The following is a 23,521-nucleotide window of genomic DNA, read 5'->3' on the forward strand; positions in this document are numbered from 1 at the left end:
TTTGAGCTATGTTTCCTTTATTGTAGTGATAGATGGGGGGCTGCTCCGTAGCTAAGTAAATAAACACTACCCCCCATAAATGCTCACCTCAATTACAAAGCTCCCGAAGAGAATCGTTTTTATATATTTTTACATATTTTTAAAATGAAATGCTCAGATAAAGAGAAAACAAAAATATGAGACTCCAGAAATGTTCGAAGGTATTTATCACTAGTAATACGCATACAACTATGATAATTATCTCCTAAGTGTATTCTCAGTTCAAGTTTAAGAACATCAATCTTTACTTATGCGCATAAACTTTTACTTTACTTAAAATAGCGTGTGTAAATCCATACATTACAGAATAAAGCTACTTTGGAGATCAACTCGTATGCCTCCAAGATAGTGCCTAACAATATACATGCTGGTAGATTTACATCAGCAGCCCAGCCCACTGAGTCTCTGTAAATCTGAGACAGATCTACAGAGACTAGAGAGAGTCTTACGTTTTTAACAAATATTTATTGAACAAGATGGACACTGAAAGATGACACTGTTGAATGAAGAACAGAAATGTGCCTTGAATACACATCTTGTTTGTAGTAGGAGGCTGAATACAAAAAAATGTCAAATCTATTCTGACTTAGTTGGCAATCAAAATAGTGCTTTCCATACAAAAGAACATAAAGTGACTTTAGACTTGTTTTAAATTAACGTATGTAGCCTTAGGCAGTTAACACTTACCAGTTCTAGAAACCTTTGTTCTAACGCTTTATATTCTGGAGAGTTTTTATTAAACAAATCCTCTGAAAATATCATGTTAGTCACACGTAAGCTGAAAAATACTACCAATGCCCGTCTATGAGAAGAAGCATTCATGCTGCTCTCATGAGTAGATAAGATGACACCCGAAAAATCTGTGGAGTCCACATTCTTTGCTATCATGCTTCTCTCTTCTGGGCTCATGTCAGGGTGAAAATAAATAGTGCTCATATAATCTAAATCCAAAGAAGTCTCCTGAAGCTCCTGTGTGACTCCATCAGATTGTATCAGCAGACTAGTTGGGCCTTCAGAAGTTCCACTCGGATGCAGATCAAATTGTTCATCTGAGATAGTTTCTCCTTTGTTTATCTCAGGAATAACATTGGGTATATTGTCTTCTGCTGTAGATTCACTGTCAATGCCTGGATGGATCTTTTTAATATCAATGCTAGGGATGGTATTTGACAGTTCATCATGGGGTATACTTGGAGCCATTGACGTAAAATAAAGATTACCATCATTTTTCCCATCCGATGCTGATGTCAGGGGACTGTTTATAACTTCATATGCATTTTCATTGGTTGTTGGAACTTTAGTAATAGTTTGGACAGGAACATAATGTTGTAATGACTCAATTTCATTAGAAATTGAACTATCTTCAAGGTGGATATGATAGTCTATTGCAGAGGTTGTCTGAGATGGTTCTGCTGTTTGCACAATTTGAGATTCCGAAGGTAAAATGTCTAAGGAGTTATCAAGATCACTGTCTTTTTCAGCTATTTCATGCCCTTTTGTAACAGAAGATTGTGGTGTTTGCTCTGAAAATGCAGTATTCAGAGGTTCTGGAAGAGGAGTTGTAAAGGTCTCAGGTAGGGCAGATTGATGCATTATTTCTTCTGCAGTTATATCTCCTGAGTCTTGACTGGGACTTATTTCAGTAGGAGACAAACGGATATATTCATCAGGTGATTCATTAGTAATATGGTCTTCAGTAATATCATCAAAGTGTTGTGTTTCCTTTATTAAATCTATATCTATTACTTGTCCTTTTGAAGATGATAGAGGGTCAACTGTTGTTTTTGTCCACAACCATGTAACAGACTTGTCTCCTATAGTTAAACCTCCCAATCCCGAACCAGAGCCATCAGCATGGGGAATATTTTCTGTAATCAGTTTAGTAGGCAGTAAATTATCTTCCACCAGTATTTCAGCTGTTCCAGATAAGCTTTCAGAAGTGCCTTGTGGTATTAACTCATCAGTATTTCCATCAATTCTTTCAGGATAATCTGAAGAACTACTTAAAGTAGGTTCACTTAAAGCAGGCTCTTCTGCAGCTATTGCAGATGTCACAATATCTGAATAGTGCTCTACAGCTGATGGTATGGTAACAGTAAGTGGAGGACTGGTGGTGATAAATATATGGTCGTCATTAGGCAGAGATGAATATTCAGACTCAGTCTGATTAGTAGTGCCAATAGTATGAGTGTACACTGGCATATAATCACCAGATTCCTCTTGAACTTCTGAGTGTGCTATGGAACCAGTAACTTTATAGACCGTAGTTTGTGTAGAGCTGAAAGGCAAACTTTGCTGGAATATTGCTGCATCTGTTGGAGTAACTAAGCTGTGCTCAGAACTTGTAGACATATTAACATCTGCTGTAATAAAGGGGCTTTCTGCTTCCAGAGCAACCTGCGTTTCTGACATCAGTGTTTCACTGGTCTCTTCTATCACATAAGTGCTCCTTAGAGTTGAAAATTCAGTGGGAAGCCATTCAGCTTGCAAAGCATTATTCTAAATTAACAGAGAACAAGTGAAAGATTAAATGGAAATACAAGGCTAAATCTACTGCACACAAGAGATAATACACATTATTTGACCTATTTATGAGATGGTAGCTTGAAACAATTATACTATCCTAGATTATAATTTCCCTGTCCCTGCGTCCTCCTGTGTCCCTGTGTCCGCGCATCCATTGTGCCTGTCATGTGGGCGGACTGCGGTTGCGGAAGGCTGCGTGAGTCGTGGCCGTGCGCATGGGTCACGGTTGTGCATGCATTGTAGGGGGGGGGGGGTGATGCAGCCATGTGCGAGAGGTCACATGAACACAGCATGGAGCTCAGGGATACAGGCAGCCAGGATACACAGGACATAATCTTGAAGAACTGGCAGGGCTCTGCAGACCAGGAAGTGCTTAAATACATTCTGGGTTTTTCACATGATTGTGGGAACTTGTTAATACTAATGAGGCCAATATAGAGATAACTAGCCCAGGAACAATAATACTGGGAAGTATCATGTGTTTCAGCAGATCATCAACAGTGTGGACTTAGCAAGAAACACAGCGTCCCGAGACTAAATCCAGGGAGCAACCTTGCAGCTATATAGTTAATGCACGTTACATGATTAAACTTTTCCGTGATTAAACTTTTCATTATGCATGTGAACTTTTAGTGCCTTAAAAAAACGAGTGAATTCATGCATTAGAGCAAAATACTGCTTTGTAAATCAACCCCATGGTTTCTAATAGAGACTGTGACATAGGAGTTTTTTCTTTAAGTTTTCTGTCAGTTACAAAATACCAGGTAAATCTAGTGTATTGCATTACTGACCACAGTCTCAATTTAAATAAACCCATTTTAATCACACTGAACGAGAAATACTCTATAATATCAAGGAATAGTGTTGGTGTTTCAATTAATCATATCAAATCTGGAACACCCAAATACTCCAGAAAGCCACACTTCAGCTCCATTTCAGTACCAAAGCAGCAGACAGAGCCAGGCGCAGTTTACGTACCTGTTCTTATTGGCATGTCTTACATGACTCCAGTACTACCTCCTTCCGGCTTTGGAAGGAGGAGGCATCGGAGTCACGTGAAATACACTGTGAAGCGCAAGTAAGTGAACTGACCTTGTCTGCTAGTTTGGTACTGAAATGGTGCTGAAGTGTGATGATTGAGAGTGTTCAGGTGTTCAAAATTCAATATGCCAAATTCAAACTCCGACACTCAAGCAATGTACAAGTTAGAAAACTGGTGTACCAAAACATTACATTTTGCAACTTTTTGTGTCTCAAAGCCGACTGTTCATCTTGTAAAAATTCTGAAAGATTTGATGCAGATTAGCACTTTACATTCTTCTGTTGTTTGTGATATATACTTACAACATCTGCGGTAGAGGGAACAGGGAATGCAGGCTTCACGGTGGCAACAGTCCATTCGTTGGTAAGATGTGATGGAACATTTTTAACTGACAACATGAGACAAGACAATTATAAGGAAACAAAATTACATTCTGCAATCGCAGACATTTAAACATAGTGCCGCATAATGATGGCGAATGGTGATGCCGTAATTACATCTTGTTACTAATATTATTTAGCATTTTAGGACATTTATAAAAGTGTTAAATAGCATTAGTAACAAGATGTGATTACCAGCATCTAGCATTATTATACATTACCTGCTTCCTGCGATCATGCCTTCTACACTTCCTGGTTAGTGTGCAGGTGTCCTGGAACCAGCCAATTACCATGCGGGGACTGAAGCCATCTTGAGATTGGCTGGCTGCAGGACACCTGTATTACCAGGAGCAGGTAATGTATAGCATACTCTCACACTTAACCCTCCCTCTACCTATCCCGAAGATCCCACCTGGTGCCTAACCCTTAACCACTTCCCATCCACTGCCTAACCTTAACCACCCCACCCCCAATGCCTAACCTTAACAACTTGTGATTGGAAAAGGAGAATGAGTGTTTCCCTACCCAATCTCAATGCCTAGAATGAATGGAAATCCCTGATCGGGAGCCATATCCATTCATAAAACAGGAAGCAATTGGAAGCTTGCTAAAATGTAAAAAAAAAAAAAAGTAAACAATTCCTCTAAAACAGGAGAGTGTTTGCACCGCTATCTACTGGCCACGCGCACGCACGCACGCACGCACGCACACACACACACACACACACACACACACACACACAGTATACAAACACTTATAATTACAAATTAATATAATGAATCCCTTCCACTTCCAATGATCCCCCTCCCCCCAAACACTTCTAAAAAAAAATTTGTATATATTTTTAAAAAATGCATAAATAGTTGCCCTAGGGACTCAGATTTTTTTTCAGTATAATATGAGGGTATATTACTTTTAGTTTACTATATTGGGGCTTGTAATTATGGACCAGTCTAAAAAAAACAACAAAAAAAAAAACAGAAAAATTACACCTATATTTCCAAATAATATATTGTCACCATACAGTAAGATAGGGACATAATTGAAACAGTTTAATAGCCGGGACAAATGGGCTAATAAAATGTGTGGGTTTTATCCACAGAAAAACTATAATGGCCAAAAACAGAGATAATGAATTTTTCCCATTTTTTTCTATTATTTTTTCCATTAAAATGCATTTAAAATAAAATAATTATTAGAAAATGTACTACCCACAGAAAGCTTAATTGGAGGTGAAAAAAACATAGATGATTTTTTGTTCTGATAAGTAGTAATAAAGTTATTGACGAATAAAAGGGAGGAGCACTGACAGGTGAAAATTGCTCTGGTCCATTAGGGTAAAATTCCCTTGGGGTTTAAGTGGTTAACCTCTCCACCCCCGCCCCTGAAACGTAACCACTCCCTCCCCGCTGCCTAACCTTAATCACTCCACTCCTGCTGCTAAATCTCATCTCTTTCCTGCAATTTATTTTGACTTAATTTAAAGTGGAATTCAGCATTCCAAATTAAAATGCTCCCCAAAAAGTTTTGTAACAGACATCATGCTCACAGGAGGCAAATATGGTAATGGTTATAAAATGCATATGTATTTAAGAGTTCTTACCATTTATAAGCTGAAGAGAGTCGGGGTCATAATCCAGTGTGTTCTCACCAGTCAACATCTGCTTTTTGAGACCATCCATTATGTAATTTCTAAAGCTAGTGACGGTGTAAACGGCTGTAGGATTATCTTCAATGTCATGTAAAGAAGTGTCCTCTATTTTATTGGAATGCAGATTCATGAGGTCCAGTGTGGCCTGGTTTATGGCATCTGCATCACCATCAAAAATGACAGCATACCGAACTTCCATAGAAAGTCTGTTGTCAATAAGGAAATGTACATAGATTTCATGACATAAATAACAGTAAATGTAAAAATTACCAACTGTGTGTACAAGATTAAAGAAAAGCACACTGCACTCAGGGGATATGTGTATATTCAACAAATACAGAAAACACAAGGGTACAAAATTGAACATCTCCATACAAGATCAGAAAAACCTCACTGGCATCTCACCAGCTAGCTCTGGGACATGCTCCAGTTTAGGGAGGGGAAGGCAAACAACAGTGTATATAGAGAAGCCCAACTTTCATCATGCATTATTCTAGGGTCCTGTGCATAGTTGACAAAACTATCATATTTAGTGTACAGCACTGCGTAATATGTTGGTGCTATATAAATCCAATAAATGATAAAAATAAAGCTGGATGTCCAGGTGGGTGGGTTCTTCAGGAACTTGGGCAACTAACAGCTGTTTTGGTAGAGTTGTGAACGAGCAACAAAAAGGAAGCTAAGAAGCTGCTAGCCCTGCGGCTTCCCATGTTCCCCCCCAAAAACACACACACACCAATATGGACACCCAGCTCTCCAACTATTTATGCAAATGCTTCGTTAAGGGCCCGTTTCCACTAATGCGAATCTGCATGCATTTTCTGCATGCATATTCGCATGACATATACATTAGGCCTGTTTCCATTACAGGCAAAAATTGCTTACCCCCACACATGAAAAAAATAGTCACCTAGTTAGAATTTAGTTGACGCATATGCATTTTTGGGTACGCATTTACGCGTATGCGTTTACACATGCGGCAGTCAATAGTAATGAATGGCGACAGTAAAATAACATTTAAAACATTGCGTACGCATGAACATTCGCATGAAAAAAAGCCTGCAGGTGAATTTGCATATGCATGCGAATTTGCATGCGTTTTTCTATGCAGATTTGCTTAGGTATAGTGGAAACGGGCTCTAACACTTGTTTCTATGGTCTATATTTCTATACACTATGCAGGGCTTCTCTCACAGACATCACAGAACACCTGTTACTATACCCATCACCTCCAGTTGAGTAATCACTGTGATAGATAGATCATATATTTCAGAAAACAATTCCCCTAGCTGAAAAAGGCATTTGGCATATGGCAATGGCACGTAGTGTTTATTCGAATATCATCCTTCTATGTGAGGGAGGGGCTGTTTTTTAATCAAAAAGAACATGGAATTGCATATTTCCTCATTGACTGTAAGAAATACATTATAGGAATATCCTCTTGCTAATGTAAAGCTGGATACTTGTAGATACAGTACCTTCCGTTTTAGGAAGGCAACATTTTACTTGGCCAAGCTTTTTAAGAAGCAGTGTTTTATCGGTCTTTTTGGCCATTGCATGATCTCTTAGGGCAGAGACACGCTGCAGAGCGCTTTTAGATCCATCTTCGTTTTCAAAAACATGCTTACATGCTTATTGGCTTGCATTAAAACTAGGGTAAAATTGTGTCTCTCTGTCTTTCAAAAAATCGTAATTGGGATTTTACCACAATTTTAATGCAAGGCAATAGGAGCATGTTTTTAAAAATGAAAACAGATTAAAAAGTGCATTGCAGTGTGTCTCTGTGCCTTTACTGAGATCGGAGTTATGGTGCCCATACATGGTACAATTTTTTTTTTTCGATTAGGTAATTTAGATCGATTATTCCATTAGATAGAATATAAAGATTTTTCCAACATGTCCGATCAGATTTTTATTGAAAAAAATGGATAATCGCTCGTTTCTCTTGATAAGAAAAGGATCTTTTCAACTTTCATTCGATTCGATCGTTTTGGAAAATTGAATGTTTTTATTGTACCGTGTATGGGCACCATTAAACTAAGCATTTTTAGTTGAGGTTCTCCAGGCATTTTCCTTTGCACAGTCAGCAATAAAATGTAATAAAAGTTAAAATTAAATAGAAAGATGAAGTAGAAATAAAAATCATACATAAAAGTGTTTTGTTTTAATTTTACCTGTCATCCAGGAGTGAAGGGCTGGAAAAACAAAAAGATATAAATGATAAAATATTCATAATAATTACAATATAAATATAAGTAGCAAGCATTGAGGGTGAAACAGAAATGATTTAATAATGCTGAAGATATACCTGATTTTCTGTACTATTGTTCCTTTGTATCCAGGCAAAGCATTAAATACATTTTCAATCTGTAAAATCAAAGAAACAGTTGAAATCATTTATTGGCTTGTATATATTTTAGTGTAATACAGAAACACAGGCTCTGATTTACTAAGGGCTGGAGAGCCCCGGAAAACATTGCAGAAATTTAGGCTGCGTCCACACTAGGTCCGGAAACGTATCCGTGGCTGTGTTTTTCAAACCTGATGAAAAACGGAGTCCCGGATACTAATGTTTAAAATAGCAGCCAGCCTCACCCAAGTAAAAAACGGATCCGTCTGCGTTTGCGGGGATCCGTTTTCAAAACCTGAACGGAAGGTCCGGACCTGCTGCATTTTCACGCAACGGATCAGGACCACGGATACACGCAGGGGGTAGTGAAAGCAATGAGAAAACGCATCTCCAGCTCCACAGGCAAAAAACGGATGTTAAAACGGATAGCCTGAGCTTTATGATTGGCCCAAAAAAATCCTCTTACTCCTTCCTAATGATGGAGACGTTTTCTGTCAGGGAAAAACCTGAACGGAAACTGATACAAAACTGATGCAAAACTGATGCACTTTCATCAGTTTGCAGTACGGTGGGTACTTCCCCTGATCCGGACTGCAGTGTCCGTCCTGCAACCGGGTCTAGTGTGGACCCAGCCTAATCAGAGAATAAAACCTATATTTATTTTAAGAAATTATCTGCTTTTATATTGCAAATGCCTGCAGCCCTCCCTTGGGGCATATCAGCACTCACCCAGACAGAGACTAACAAATACTTCAGCTGGTTTCAGTAATCTCGGCCTCTTATTGTCACTAGGAATACACATGTATTAGTTGATATTAATGAGTATCCCCACTATGAATTTCCTACCGGGGGGTTTATTTTAAGTTCCTTGCAAACAATACCCAGTGGTTAGGTAGATAGATAGATAGATAGATAGATAGATAGATAGATAGATAGATAGATAGATAGATACTCACATCAGCAATGAACTTTCCAGCAAATTCTGTATAGGCATCTGTAGACTTATCACTTAGTTCAGGGCTGTATTGCTCATTTAGAATCAAGATGCTGAATTCAACCATTTTGTCTACTTTTTTTGGCTTCTCTGTAACTCTGAATATTTCATTGTCCAGCTGTTAGAAAAAAATATTCCAACAATTAATACAGACGGTGTTTAACAATATAGAAGTCTCTTCCATTAGTGAGCCCTGTCTTAATTTTTGCAAGTACTGAATATTATAAAAGACAATTCAACATAATTCGTATAGTTTTGCATGTAGCCCTAAAGTATTAGTTAACGGTTTGAAAAAGTCTAATTGTTGTCAGGAGTGCAAGTTCTAGCACTGCGGAAAACAATGATCAATATGAGAATGGTAGTTTCGTGATCCAAGCAAAATGTGAAGCCAGTGACTTAACAATAACTAGCACTGAACAATGTGCCTTGAATACATTATCTGGCATCATAAATTGTAGTTCTAACTATATCACTATAATGATTTTAGGATAGTCCAAATACAGCAATCTTATGACTGGTACACACGATGCAATTTACCGTCAGATTGACGGTCAAACCGATGATTTCCAACTGGTCCAAACTTATTGCCAATCATTTTTATGACTGATTTTCCGATCACTTCCATACAAAATTGATCAGAAAAACAATCAGAAACCAGTTTGGACCTGTTAGAAATAATCGTTTTGACCGTCAATCGGATGGGAAATTGCATTTTGTGTACCAGGCATTAGAAGGAAGCATCCTTCTATCGGTCTTGAACTGTAGCTCAGTGCAGTGATAGCTATCCCTGGGATGCTACAGGGCCTGATTTCCTCTGATAATGCATGCTGAGATTTGTAGTTTTATCACAGCTGGAGAGCCAAGGTTCCCTACCAATGTCATAACTGATGGTGTCTGCCAGAGACAACCCGAGGTTGGCTAATGCTTTACTTAGCAGATATTCTAATATTATGACTATTATGTAAATTAAGTATGCTAATTATACAACAACTATACTACTGAAAACAAAGACACTTTTATATCACAGTAGTAGCAACACAATTAGTAACAATCACAAGAAATATTAGTTAATTGCAAGATACAAGCAAGTCATTCAGGGGGAATCTTCAACGGTTTCAGAATTTAAATTGTACTACAATTCTTGGATTGTAGAATCACTGAGGATTGTGTAGCCTACCAATCTATTATTGTCTACTGCCTACAATCTCTTTATCTGTGATACAAACAAAAAATTATTTTGATCATATGTACCTTATGAAGCTTACAAAGTGATCTCCATCTAGAATCAGGTTATCTAAAACTTACTGCTAGTAACCCAATAATATGAGTTAATAAATTCTCATTAACCCGGGGTACTTTTGAAAAAAACTGCAAAATTTTATGTAAGATGTTATATTTTCTTCAAAAAATGTTAACATCCACAAACATTTCCATATACAAGGCTAGATGTATTTCAGTACTCCATAGAGATGTTGTTAAATTAAGTAACGTCTTAGAAACATTTGAGAGAAAAAGAAAAAAACCTTCCTACCTTACCATGAAAAGTACCCCCCCTCCCCCTTTTCCCTCTCCCTGTGCAGAATATACCCTTTAGAATTTACCATTCTGGATAGATTGAGACATCCTAAAAGTTATCTCCACTGCATTTACAGTTCCCACGACGGCTACGCCAGATATGCATCAAAAGACAAAGGTCCTTAGGTCATGGATCTTCTTTTTTGTGCTCCAGAGAACCCAGACTGCCTCCTATGTCCTCAAGGCAGAACCACAACATAAGGGTAAAATGATCCATTAGAGAGTTCATTTCCATTGGCCTAAAAGTATACAGAACGTATGTCCTCCATGTTTTAAATATGTTTTTCTACAGTTCTCAAAGGACTGGTAGGTATGAAACTTTTCCAGAGTAAATATGTTCTATTTTTCTTAAAATTTTATTTAAATTAATCTAATGTATCTAATTTATGTAGAATGGCAATGCAAAGTGAAACCAAAAGGCATCCTAAACTATTACAATACTGTTACACTGTACACATAGTGAAGAAATAGTGAAAAGGTAACAAATAAGTGAAAAAGTAGATAGAAATCAGAGATTGGCTGATAGATTTGCATATCTCTGATTTTCTGTGATCACATCCTGCTTTGAACAAAGAAAGTCCAGAGAGCACAGCAAAAATATTATCCCATACAGATGTGTGTATCTAGATCAAATTAAATGTACACCTGACCAAAAAAAAAAAAAAAAGATCTCACAATGCACCAGATGTTTGAAAATTGTAAATGTATTACTTTATTATTGATCACAGCCATGGAATACAATAACATAAGAAAAAAACACTACCTTAGGAGAAAATGGGGTGAGACAAAAACAATTAAAAAGCAATATAGTATACATAGACAGATACAATAAACATAGAAAATAATTATATGCACAATTTAGGTAGTAGGGGGTGAACAGAGTCCCATAAGAATATACATATGCAATAGAATCACAAAGTGCTAAGTGCAATACAAAATATAAAATTCATCAATCCAGGGTCCGCAAGAGCCCAATACATGCAGAGTCTTATGGGACTCTGTTCACCCCCTGCTACCTACATTGTGCATATAATTATTTTCAAAGTTTATTGTATTTGCCTATGTATACTATATTGTTCTCACCGGATTAATATTTCCCACGGCCACCCACCCCAAATTTTGGGGTTTTTAATTGTTTTTGTCACCCCCATTCTCTCCTATGGTGGTGTTTTTGCCGTATGTTATTTTATTTCATGCCTATGATCAATAATAAAGCAATACATTTGAAATTTTCATACATTTGGTGCGTTGTGAGATCATTTTTCTTTTGAGGTGCACATCTTGCTTTGACACATGATCATGACAAGCAAATCAGAGACTTGCATATCTACCAAACTGATAACATGATTTTCCATGAGTTCTCCTAGACATGACCATAACTACTGCAGGGAAAATAGGAGGACCAGGGTTCCACTTTTACCTTCACCAGGGTTCACCAGTTGAAACATTGACAGACCCAGTTTTGTGATCCTGTAACAGATTTTGTCAATATACTTGCAGTCAACTTGTTCCTAAGTTAACGAGAAGTCTGGGACTTGTTTTTTTATTGACACAGGGCAACATCTGAGCAGTAAGAAATTTATGAAGCATGTTGAGGCACTGTAGTGAATCTGTCTCATAAAATGTATCAGTGCTTCTGTTTTGCCTTTCAGTGTTTTTAGAAACAGTTAATAACTTCCCCAGTTTATAAATCAGCCTGTTATAACCATAATGTGTACCTTTTACAATTGTACTGAGAAAAGAACGGGAAGAGGTATACTTGCCTCTTCAATCTCTTCTTGCTTTAGAAAGCTGGTAGGTGAATAGCTTTCAATTGCTATCTCATATGACTGTGGTACATTAGCAGCCGCATCTATTAAAACAAAATACATGCAGTTTAAGACATTGCAAAGTACAATAATGATTCAAAAACTCATGCCGCTAAATATTTGAATGATTAATACTGAGTATTTGATCAATACCTGCATCCTAGTATTGTAATAAAGCATTTTTTTTCAACTTGTGAGATGAAATTCTTCTTATTAGTTTCTAATGTACTTGGCTATATTATTAAGCATTTTGATAGGTGTTAATGATATGTTAGAAACATGGAGCTTTCGCAGTATCTTCTGGAAGGTGCTGACTGTCTGATTGGGATATTCCTTCACTGCATTCAGTACCTTGTGAATTGCATATTTCGAACAAGTATTCAGTTCAATAAATGAAAAAGTAGAATTTTACAGTAAATAACTTATCTAATAAAATGTATTTTTACTATATTCATTTGTAAATTATTTATTTAAATGTTTGCCTATTGTAAAATCTTCCCCCACCTTGGTTTACATTGTTAAATTAGAGATGTTGGCATCTTTACTGCTGGCAAAGTGAATGACTGTGGGGATCCCCCCATCCTCTGCCATGTATAGATAAAACAGATGTTTATGATGCCTAAACCTGGATAATATGGTAAAAATAGATGTCCTGAATAGTTAATTACATTCTGCTGTGCCATTAACCACCCTGGTGTTTTGATTATTTCCAGATTTAAGGTCTAAAAGCTGTACAATTTTTTTACAAGCTTTTAGACCCTAAAAACATACCACAGAGAGATCTGCAGAAGCTTCTGTATATAACTCACTCAGGCACAGAACAACTGTTCTGAGCTGTGGATTTCCCTCCCGAGCTTGACTCGGGATTAACGCTAAGAAGCTTAAAGAGAACCCGAGGTGGGGATCTTAGAGTTAAATCTATACACAGAGGCTGGGTCTGGCTATAGTGCCCAGCCTCTGTTGCTAGTTGAATCTTCCCTAAATCCCCCCTGCGCTCCGCTCTCCCCCCATAAATTACAGCCGCGCTGTCGACACTGAGCGTGTCGCAGCAGGCTCTATTTACCATTCTAGTGCCACTCACGCCGCTCCCCCACCTCCTGCAGAGCGCCGATCCCTGCCCACGTCCCTTCCCTCGCCGCTGATTGGAGGGAAGGGATGCGGGCGGGGACCGGCGCTCTGCAGGAGGCGGGGGGAGCAGCGTGAGTGGCACTAGAAAGGTAAACAGAGCCAACAGCGCGGCTGTCATTTATGGGCTAGAACGGAGTGCAGGGGGGACTTACGGGGGATTCAACTAGCAACAGAGACTGGGCACTATAGCCAGACCCAGCCTCTGTGTATAGATTTAACTCTAAGATCCCCACCTCGGGTTCTCTTTAAAGTTCCTCTTTAAGTTCACTGCATATATAACTTGATTTTGCTTTCTTAAAACAACAGGTAGCAAGTAAGGTTCCCCTGATGCATCACTGCTGAATATGCAAATCATCTACTTATGCCCCTAAAAGCCAGGCACACATCCAGAACCACTGGTGTATGGTGAACCTATAGCTTAAACATTTTACAGAGTCATTGATTTATATATTTGTACGGCACAGGGTTTGGACCAATACTATAGAATACCCAGATAGCACAGGCAAAATCATTTTAAGTATAGCTTCTTTAGTAAGAAGGCTTTTAGGCCTCTTTGAGCCCCTTATACCTTCCTCGTGGTTTTGGATTACCATGAGCTGGATTTTCTGTGTGCATATCTGTGCCAAATCAATGACTTATAACACAGTGAAGCCTTAGGATGAACATCAGAGCCACAGAACCAGAACTTTTAAATGAAATCAGAATTACTTATTGGTCCTATTTCTGGTGGTATAATTACATATCTATGTCTGTATTCTAGTGTACACCTTACATATGCCTATAATATTCCCATATAAACTCATAGCATAGAGGAGAGAGAACATTGCTCTAGTATAACTGGATGCCTCATCAAAACTGTGCTACGAGACTCCTTGATTTATAGTTGCTTCTCTGCTGTGCTTCAAGAGTTAAAAGAGTCTAGAACTGTAGATACTGTGCCATGGGATTTCTCAACTATCCAAGTTGCTCACCGAATTAATGGGAGCCACTTCTTCAAACGTCTGACCGTATGGTCAGATGTTGTATGTGTGTGATGGTACAATAGATTGACACTGTTCCTGACAAAAGCCTGGGTGCGGACCTCTCCTTTTGATCACGAGTTACTCTTGCCTCAGGGATCCAGCACCAGAAACTGATCTACACAGATGTGTGATTCTTTCTGTATGGATTGTGAAAGTGAAAATGTTGGGAGCTGGGAGTCACACCCTCTAAAGAGAGTGAGACAATACATATGGGGGCTAGAGGTGCCCAAGTTGAGAAAAAAAAATAGGTTAAAACCAATAAAACAAGTAAGGAAGAGGTGGCTTACCTCAAAGGATGACACTAATAGTGGCATAAAAACAAGGGTTTTTATTTGACAATGGCATCTCAGGCTCAACCCACTTTCTCAGGCCAAATGTTTACACATTGTTAGTGTCATCCTTTGAGGTAAGCAGAACAAAAGTTTGCCATCTTAAAACAAAAGTTATTTGCGATTATTTAGGTTGGAGTGAGCATGTGATGTCTCCAACGTATAATTGGGAGTACTGCACTTTTTACAAAAGGAAAAAGGAGAAAAAACCTTTTGATCCTTTTTGGGGTCATCCACTTCACCCCCTTTTAACAACTTCAAGTATATAGAAAGGACCTTAGAGAAAAAAGTTCATACAAGATCTTTGAATGTACAAAAATATCAAAAGCTTTATTGACACAAAATTCAAAAAAAGGGTTCCATTAAAAATCTCTATGAGAAGTTCCTTGCAGGTGCTTCAAATACAGAATTTCTAGCACAAACATATAATTTGATCATAGACTTAGTGCAATTTGAAAAAGAGGCAACGACACGCTCGTTTCGGGCCCAAAAGACCCTTCATCAGGCCAAGTTGCCGAAAGTGCTATCTGTCAATCCTGTTTACAGTGCATGGCTAGGACACCAGAAAGGCAAGGAGGCATCTGAACCAACCAGATGTATATTACACAACTCCAATGGCTGTCGTGACATAGATCGAGTCCGACATGCTGCAAACATGGGAGTGTTTGTCTCCCACCTTTCTGGTGTCCTAGCCATATGTCAGATATGATATGTCAGCTTGTTAGTTGTACAGAGCCAACATAAATACAGATTGTTTCAGATTGGTTGAATTAATGTGGCTCTATGGAGTAGGACTTGAAGCACCCAGAGATACACATTACCAGCAAGCTCATGGTGACCCAAATCTCTTAAGAGTTCTGGTTCACCATGAGCTTGCTGGGTAATCTGTAACCTTTTGAGGTTAGTCACTTCTTGATTACTTGTTTTATTGGTTTTAACCTAGTTTTATTTTAACTTGGGCACCTCTATCCACTCCATATCTTTGAGGCTGCTATAGACCCATGTTGTGATGGACAAGCTGATAAAACATATGATTTTAATTTATTACTATAAATAACACAGAATCTGTGGTGTAGCAGATCCAATGAAAGCAAATATTTCTTACAGAGAAATCATGACCAAGGTTTGAACTTCATCCCAATCAGTAGCTGATACCCCCTTTCCCAGGGGTCTAGTCCTGGAAAAAAAAGGTGAGTGGACTCACCCTAAAAAGCCCTGTGCCGCGCATAGCGCGGCGTGCCAAAAAAATGGGCGTAGTCAAACATAATGTGGGCGTGGTCATGGGTGGGGTCAAATATACATGACCTTAGCAGTGATTTAAAAGGTCTGCCAGGGAAGTTTGAGCTCTGCCATAGTGTATCCCCCAAAAATAGATGTAATCTGACAGCATTTCACCAAAAAAAACACATAATCTGGTAGAAGTTCCTCCAAAATACAGATAATATGGCAGTGGTTCCTCCAAAATAGACAGTGTGGCAGCAGCAGTTCCCCCAACATACACATAATTTGGAAGCAGTTCCCCAAAATACGCAAAACCTGGCAGTGAGTCACCCAAAATACAAGTAACACCCAAAATACATATAATCTGGCAGCAGTGCTCCCCCAAACATACACAATCTGGCAGCAGTTCCCCAAAATACATAACAGCGGTTCCACAAAAATGCAGATAATCTGACAGCAGTTCCCCCAAAATAGGTACCCCCAGCATAGGTAGCCAGGTCTATAAGTGTCCCCAGTATAAGTAGCCATGAGTATAGTAGTCCCCAGTATATGTAGCCAGAGGTATAGTTGCCTAGTATATGTAGCCAGGGGTATATGTGCCCAGTATATGTAGTCAGGGGTATAAGTGCCAGTATATGTAGCTAAAGGTATATGTCCCCAGTATATGTGCCCAGGAGTATATGTCCCCAGTACATGTGCCCAGGAGTATATGTCCCCAGTATATGTAGCCAGGAGTATATGTCCCCAGTATATGTAGACAGGAGTATATGTCCCCAGTATATGTAGACAGGTGTATATATCCCCAGTATATGTAGCCAGGAGTATATGTCCCCAGTATATGTAGCCAGGAGTATATGTCCCCAGTATATGTAGCCAGGAGTATATGTCCCCAGTATATGTAGCCAGGAGTATATGTCCCCAGTATATGTAGACAGGTATATATATCCCCAGTATATGTAGCCAGGAGTATATGTCCCCAGTATATGTAGACAGGTGTATATATCCCCAGTATATGTAGCCAGGAGTATATGTCCCCAGTATATGTAGACAGGTGTATATATCCCCAGTATATGTAGTCAGGCAGCACAGAGAGGAGGGATTGGTGGGCACAGCGGGGAATGTCTCCTCCCCCCTCAGGGCTCCCCCTTCCTCCCTCTACCCCTCCAGAACTAAAATTTGTGGGAGCCTGACAGCAGCGTGACTTACCTCTTCCTTCCGGGTAAGCCGGGTAAGTAGTGATGTCCGGTTCATTTGAGCCGGTTCTTTCCTGTGAGTTCAGTGATCCGGCTGATCATACTGAATCGAATCAGTTCAGTGGAGGAGACAGGAACTGCAGCTGCAGTATTCAGCTGCAGTTCCTGTCTCATCCACTGAACTGATTCAGTTCAGTGTGATGAGCCGGATCACACAACTCACAGGAAACAACCGGCTCAAATGAACCGGACATCAGTACTTACTCAGCTTTTCGGAGGAGAGTGAGGTAAGTTTCGACTCCCGCCCGCTGCCAGCTGCTCATTTGTTACTTTTGGAGGGGAGAGCGGGGGATGGAGAGCCCCAAGGTGAGGGAAGGAGGGGGGAAATGGCCCCCCTTCCCCACCGCTGCGCACAGCTCTCCTTCCACTGCGCTCTCTCCCTCCACAGATGCCAGGGTGGACGGAGTCCACTTTCTGAAAAAAGCAAGTGGACGTCGTCCACCTGCGTCCACGCCCCACTCGACCCCTGCCCTTTCCCATGAGAAATATTTTCTTTTTCTCAAAGAGAACATCGGGGACTCTGTATGGCTGATATTGTGTTGAAACCCCTCCCACGTTGTTATGTCAAGACCATGGTGCATTGTGGAAAATAACAGCTGTTTCCAACTGCCAAAAAAGCAAGCAGCACCTCTTCCAGTGACATCACCTGCCAGCAGTAAAAATATCACCATATGATAAATGTCAGAATGTAAAACAGGGAGAGGAAAGATTTTACAATAGGCAAATATTGACTAAATCATTTATACATAATTATTGTAAAAATTAAGCACTTTTGTTCATTACATTATTTCCACTGGAGTTCTTCTTTAAAGAGACTCTATAACAGAAAAAAGTTCCCCTGGGGGGTACTCACCTCGGGTGGGGGAAGCCTTCGGATCCTATCGAGGCTTCCCCCGTCCTCCTATGTCCCACGGCGGTCTCGCTGCAGCCCACGTAACGCACAGCCGACAATTTGTGCGGCCCTCCGCTTGGAAAAAGGCGGAAATAGCCGACCTCTGTCGGGTCTGCTCTATTATTATTATTATTTTTATTAATATTTAGTATTTATATAGCGCCAACATACTACGCAGCGCTGTACAGTGTATATATATATATCTTGTCACTAACTGTCCCTCAAAGGAGCTCACAATCTAATCCCTACCATTGCCATATGTCTATATTATGTAGTGAACGTACTGTAGTCTAGGGCCAATTTTAGGGGGAGCCAATTAACTTATCCGTATGTTTTTGGAATGTGGGAGGAAACCGGAGTGCCCGGAGGAAACCCACGCAGACACGGAGAGAACATACAAACTCTTTGCAGATAGTGCCCTGGCTGGGATTCGAACCAGGGACCCAGCGCTGCAAGGCGAGAGAGCTAACCACTACGCCACCGTGCTGCTCTATTACACAGGTGCAGGAGACGTGCACCTGCGCAGTAAAGCAAACCGACAGCAATTGGCTATTTCTGCCTATCTCCAAGCGGAGAGCCAATACTGCACCTGCGCTGGAGCTGGGAAGGCAAATATTTACATCCCCGCCGTTCGGTGAGCTTTATCGCTGCCACCGTGGGACACAGGAGGATGGGGAAAGCCTCAATAGGATCCGGAGGCTTCCCCACCCGAGGTGAGTACCCCCCAGGGGAACGTTTTTTGTTACAGATTTTCTTTAAGTTATAATAAGTTCCAAATATGTTTTTTGAATGTAAATACCTCGAAATGTTGTTGTTTCCGCTGTTTGGGTCACTGATGTTACATCTGAACTGAAAAAAAGAACATGAAAGGAACTTGTCATGGAATGCATTTAACCAGAAAACATATAAATGACTATATAACTAAATTTGATTTAGACAGTTAAATGACACCTGAAGTGAGAGGGATATGGAGGCTGCCATATTTATTTCATTTTAAACAATACCAGTTGCCTGTCAGCCCTGCTGATCTATGTGGCTTCAGTAGTGTCTGAATAACACCAGAAACAAGCATGCAGCTAATCTTGTCAGATCTGACAATAATGTCAGAAACACCTGATCTGCCTGCGCTTGTTCAGGGTCTATGGCTAAATTTAAATTAGAGGCAGAGGATCAGCAGGATAGTCAGGTAGCCAGGCAACTGGTATTGCTTAAAAGGAAATAAATATGGCAGCCTCCATATCCCTGTTGCTTCAGTTGTCCTTTAAAGTGGATTTTAGAAATAAAAGTAGTTTATGCTCTACAGCAAACCTGAAGTGAAAAGAAACTGATGAGGTAAACAATTGTATCTATTGTCTTAATCCTAAATAGGACCTGGAATCTCATAGTCTTATTTTGGTTTGAACAGTTAAAAATCTACGTTTAAAGTTTTTACTGGCTCAGGTGAATGATACTGTTTATTCAGCACCAATACAGCCAAATCTTGTTTTCTTTTATTTGTTGCCTGCACTCACGGGCATTTCTGCTCACCCACAGAGGAGTTTAATAACCTGTAATTCCTTATAAGTGATAGTTGCATTATTGCAAGGACACTAAGACTGCAGAAAATGTGCAAGTTAGAGTCCTAAATTTACTAACTCTTACAGCACCGGTGTCGAACTCCAGTCCTTGAGGGCCGAGGTCCTCACACATTTTTGGTTCAGCTCAAACTAATTGATGAGACTTAATCAGGATAGGCATGTTTCATCAGTTAGAACACATTTCTTTATTTCACAGTCCATCCTAAACACTGGCATGGATTTGGCCCTCGAGGGCCGAGTTGGACACCTGTGTTTTACAGAGAGAAAAAGAAGAGAAGGAACACAGGCTAGTTCTGTGTAGAATTGGGATTGTACATGCACACGTTTATCCCAAGATGTTACATGTCACTTCAGGTACCCTTTAATAACTGACATCTAATGTTATGACATGCAGCTACAGTGAATTATAGCTACAGAGGCAATTGTAGGCATTTACATGTGTTGGCTACATAGTGTCTTGTGTGACATTGTCTTCACACTATCATCTACCTGTAAGTCTGCATATTGTTAATGCATATATTCAAAGACTGTGTCTGTGTCTATGGTCACGTTTAAAATAGGTAGCCATCCACTGGATTTTATAGTGTGATCATAAAACTTTCATTGTTTTCTTAAAACATCCTCATCCTCATATACTTATTTAAATAAATATTTGTTTTATCGAGTTCCAGTGTTTGGAAGGAAATGGGTTCATTCACGCATATGTTTTAGAAAAGCACATGAAATGTATGCACTTGTTTGCATAACGCAGTGATCTGCAAACTTGGCTCTTCAGCTGTTAAGGAACTACAAGTCCCACAATGCATCTGCCTTTATGAGTCATAACTGTGGCTGTCAGACTCCTGCAATGCATTGTGGGACTTGTACTAATATGTATAATTAAATATTACTGTGTGAATGATCCCTGGAGATCCCACCTAATAGAAGCACTCTAAAATCTTAGATTGTAATGTTATTACTGAGAGCTATAGTTGCTGCTTACCTGCACTGGTCCTGCCATGGAGCAAGGCCTTTGCTGAACATTGTTTAGAATAAGAGAGAGGGCTAAACTTGGGGGTGTAGCAACAAGTATTCAATATAAGAACAATGCATTTGGTATTAGATTCAGCAATAGCTTGCTGCCACTTAAATCACCACTGACAATAACCAAATGATTTGTAGTAGGAATATGTTCATGGATTAAAATTAATGTGTCGAATTCCTGTAGTATGTGAAATATGATGTCATAATTATATATTTTTTATGGTATTCATCTTTATCAGAATCAGAATCATTTTATTTCGCCAAGCATGACTGGGTCAAGCCCGGAATTGGGTTTGGCACAATGGAGCAGTACATAGAAAGAAATGCAGGGAAGAAACATTAGAATGACAGTAATAACTCATACTCAAATATAGACATACACAAATCTACAGTCAGCATTAGATATACATATAGCTCAGTATTCATCTTACGAAAACACACACTACTGAAATCTACCACTCCTATGCAGGTGGCAGGGCGCTGATAGAGGGTGGTAGAATATTAAGGGAGTTCAGGAGGCTAACGGCCATCGGGAAGAACGAGTTCTTGTGTCTGGTGGTCTTGGTGGGGATGGCTCGAAGCCTCCGACCCAGTGTAAGTGGGGTGAAAAAACAGTGGCCTGGGTGAGAGAGGTCGCTTGCAATCCTCAGTGCCCTGGCTCGCAGTCTTGTGTTATACAGGTGGTCAAGTGGAGGCAGAGGTCTCTCAATTACCCTCTCCGCCGACCTAATGATCTTCTGTAATTTGTGCCTGTCGCTGGCGGTGGCACCCACATACCAGACCAAGATGGCGGAGCAGAGGATCGATTCAATGGTGGCAGTGTAAAAGCATGTTAGGATCTCCTGCGCCATGCCGAACTTCCGCAGTTGGCGGAGGAAGAAGAGTCTCTGCTGGGCTTTCCGTTGGGTTGACGTGATGTTGACCCTCCAACTGAGATCGTTGGAGATAGTGGTGCCCAGCAGGCGAGCGCAGGGCACTCTGGCCACCTCGGTGCCATCGATGTAATGGGAGGAGGGGTAGGAGCCGACTTTATGAAGTCAATTATAAGTTATTAGGATTTTCCTGGTATTCAGTATTCTTATTTTGTTTTTAAGGTCTAGGGGCCATATGCAATTCACTTCTCCTCCTGAGTTTTCTCCTTGGTGATATTTTTCAACTTATCATAAAATGCCTTTGAAGTCACCCGCAAGCAAGAAATTACTCCAAATAAATTTGATAGTACTTTTCCCCCAACTTTTGGGTACTTTTTCAATTGTAAAATGCTGAAAATGTAGTTTACAGAGAAGATGAGAATTATCTCCTAGGAGATAACTCAGGTGAAAAAATGAATTGCATATGGGCCTAAAAGTCTATTTGTAAGACCTTCTCACTGGAATCCACACCTGCTTTTTATGTTTGCAGAGTTCCTCATTCCTTGCTTTTTCCAGCTGTCAAATGTGCTGTTCACAATCACTCAGAAATGTTATGACCTTTTGTAAGGTTGTCAGGAACATAATAAGCAATAAATAGGGTTGTAATGCAACTGGAGAGACTGTGTTTAAGTAGAGTTGGTACTATTTATACATATTTATTGTGTTACTAGTCAGAAAGCCTGATTAATATTGGCCCCAGGGAACTGGCACGTTCGTGTCCACGGTCCCCAGTCTGATGCTCACCCACGGCCGCATGCTGCACATGTGTGGCAGGCAGCTGGCACCAACACACGGACACAGGAGAGCTAAGACGGGAATTATTAAAAAGCATAGTAAAGCTCACATCAGGGTCTGCAAAATGATAAAGTTAATACTGATTGAAGTCAATTATGTATCTCAGTGTAGATGAAAAGAAAAAATAATAATCCAATAAAAATAAATACATTCTCTATCACCCAAATGTGTTTAGTCTACTGTACAAGATGCCTCAGAGCAAGATTAGCACAATCATAGACATGGTCCAATGCTTCCGAGTCAGAAGTATTTAGCTAATTAGAGTAACTATTCAGAAGTTTCGTAAAGTCAGAAATTGGAATGAGAAATCAGATTACTTTCGGAATCGGAATGTCCAAGGAATCGGAAATCAGCATTACTGACCATCCCTACTGAGGACATGGGTGCTTTGCAAGGCTTCTACCTCCCTCATACAGCGCAACAACATGTAATGGACTTGGCAGACTAGTGCTGTTAAAGTGTGGATCCCAACACTGGCCTGCTACATTGTCCTGAAAAAAACTAGTTGGCATGGCAACAAAGGGTGAAAAGAGGTTAGAGGTCACTCTTTTTTTGCGCTTTGTATAAGAAATTTTAAGAAAGTAAGAAAAATATTTAAAATATAAAGTGAAAGAAACTGATATAGAAATAGCCAATTAATAGGTGATGGGTGGTGCTGAGGAATGCTAGGCAAAAGCATAAGAAATTGTCTTTCAACACACTTCTAATATGCTGAGAAACAGTTTCTTACTACCTGGGAATATTTGCCTTAGTTACTTTAGCTGCAGTTTGATCAACTATTTAAGGATTCTTTATTGTCTATTTCTTTTATGGTTTTTGTTCCATATTTAAAATGATGTGCTTCTATAATTTATTCATCTTTGTATATACTCAAATTCTTCACCCAATAAACAATTTTTATATAAAGATATTATAAAAGAAAAAGTATATATTCTTATTGGTTTGAATTTTAGTCAAATGAGTATCTAAATATTATGAATCACTTATTGTTGAATTGTTGGTTTT

The 23,521-nt window shown here is 39.5% G+C and overlaps 1 protein-coding gene across 3 annotated transcripts in view; it reads right to left on the reverse strand.

Moving 5' to 3' along the window:
* Nucleotides 1-23,521, reverse strand: part of IMPG2 (interphotoreceptor matrix proteoglycan 2) — a 122,255-nt gene that overhangs the window by 37,518 nt on the left and 61,216 nt on the right. For 2 of the 3 annotated variants that reach the window (XM_068268433.1, XM_068268435.1), the window contains 9 exons: nucleotides 20,770-20,802; nucleotides 19,010-19,059; nucleotides 12,321-12,409; nucleotides 8,945-9,100; nucleotides 7,947-8,005; nucleotides 7,813-7,833; nucleotides 5,591-5,844; nucleotides 3,910-3,995; nucleotides 727-2,538 (listed from right to left, as the gene is read on the reverse strand). In XM_068268433.1, the coding sequence (XP_068124534.1) occupies nucleotides 727-2,538; nucleotides 3,910-3,995; nucleotides 5,591-5,844; nucleotides 7,813-7,833; nucleotides 7,947-8,005; nucleotides 8,945-9,100; nucleotides 12,321-12,409; nucleotides 19,010-19,059; nucleotides 20,770-20,802 (2,560 nt within the window). The remainder of the gene's footprint in view (nucleotides 1-726; nucleotides 2,539-3,909; nucleotides 3,996-5,590; nucleotides 5,845-7,812; nucleotides 7,834-7,946; nucleotides 8,006-8,944; nucleotides 9,101-12,320; nucleotides 12,410-19,009; nucleotides 19,060-20,769; nucleotides 20,803-23,521) is intronic. The other variant, XM_068268434.1, reaches the window with a different exon arrangement.

Source organism: Hyperolius riggenbachi, chromosome 2, assembly GCF_040937935.1.
Source record: "Hyperolius riggenbachi isolate aHypRig1 chromosome 2, aHypRig1.pri, whole genome shotgun sequence".
Lineage (NCBI taxonomy): Eukaryota > Metazoa > Chordata > Amphibia > Anura > Hyperoliidae > Hyperolius > Hyperolius riggenbachi.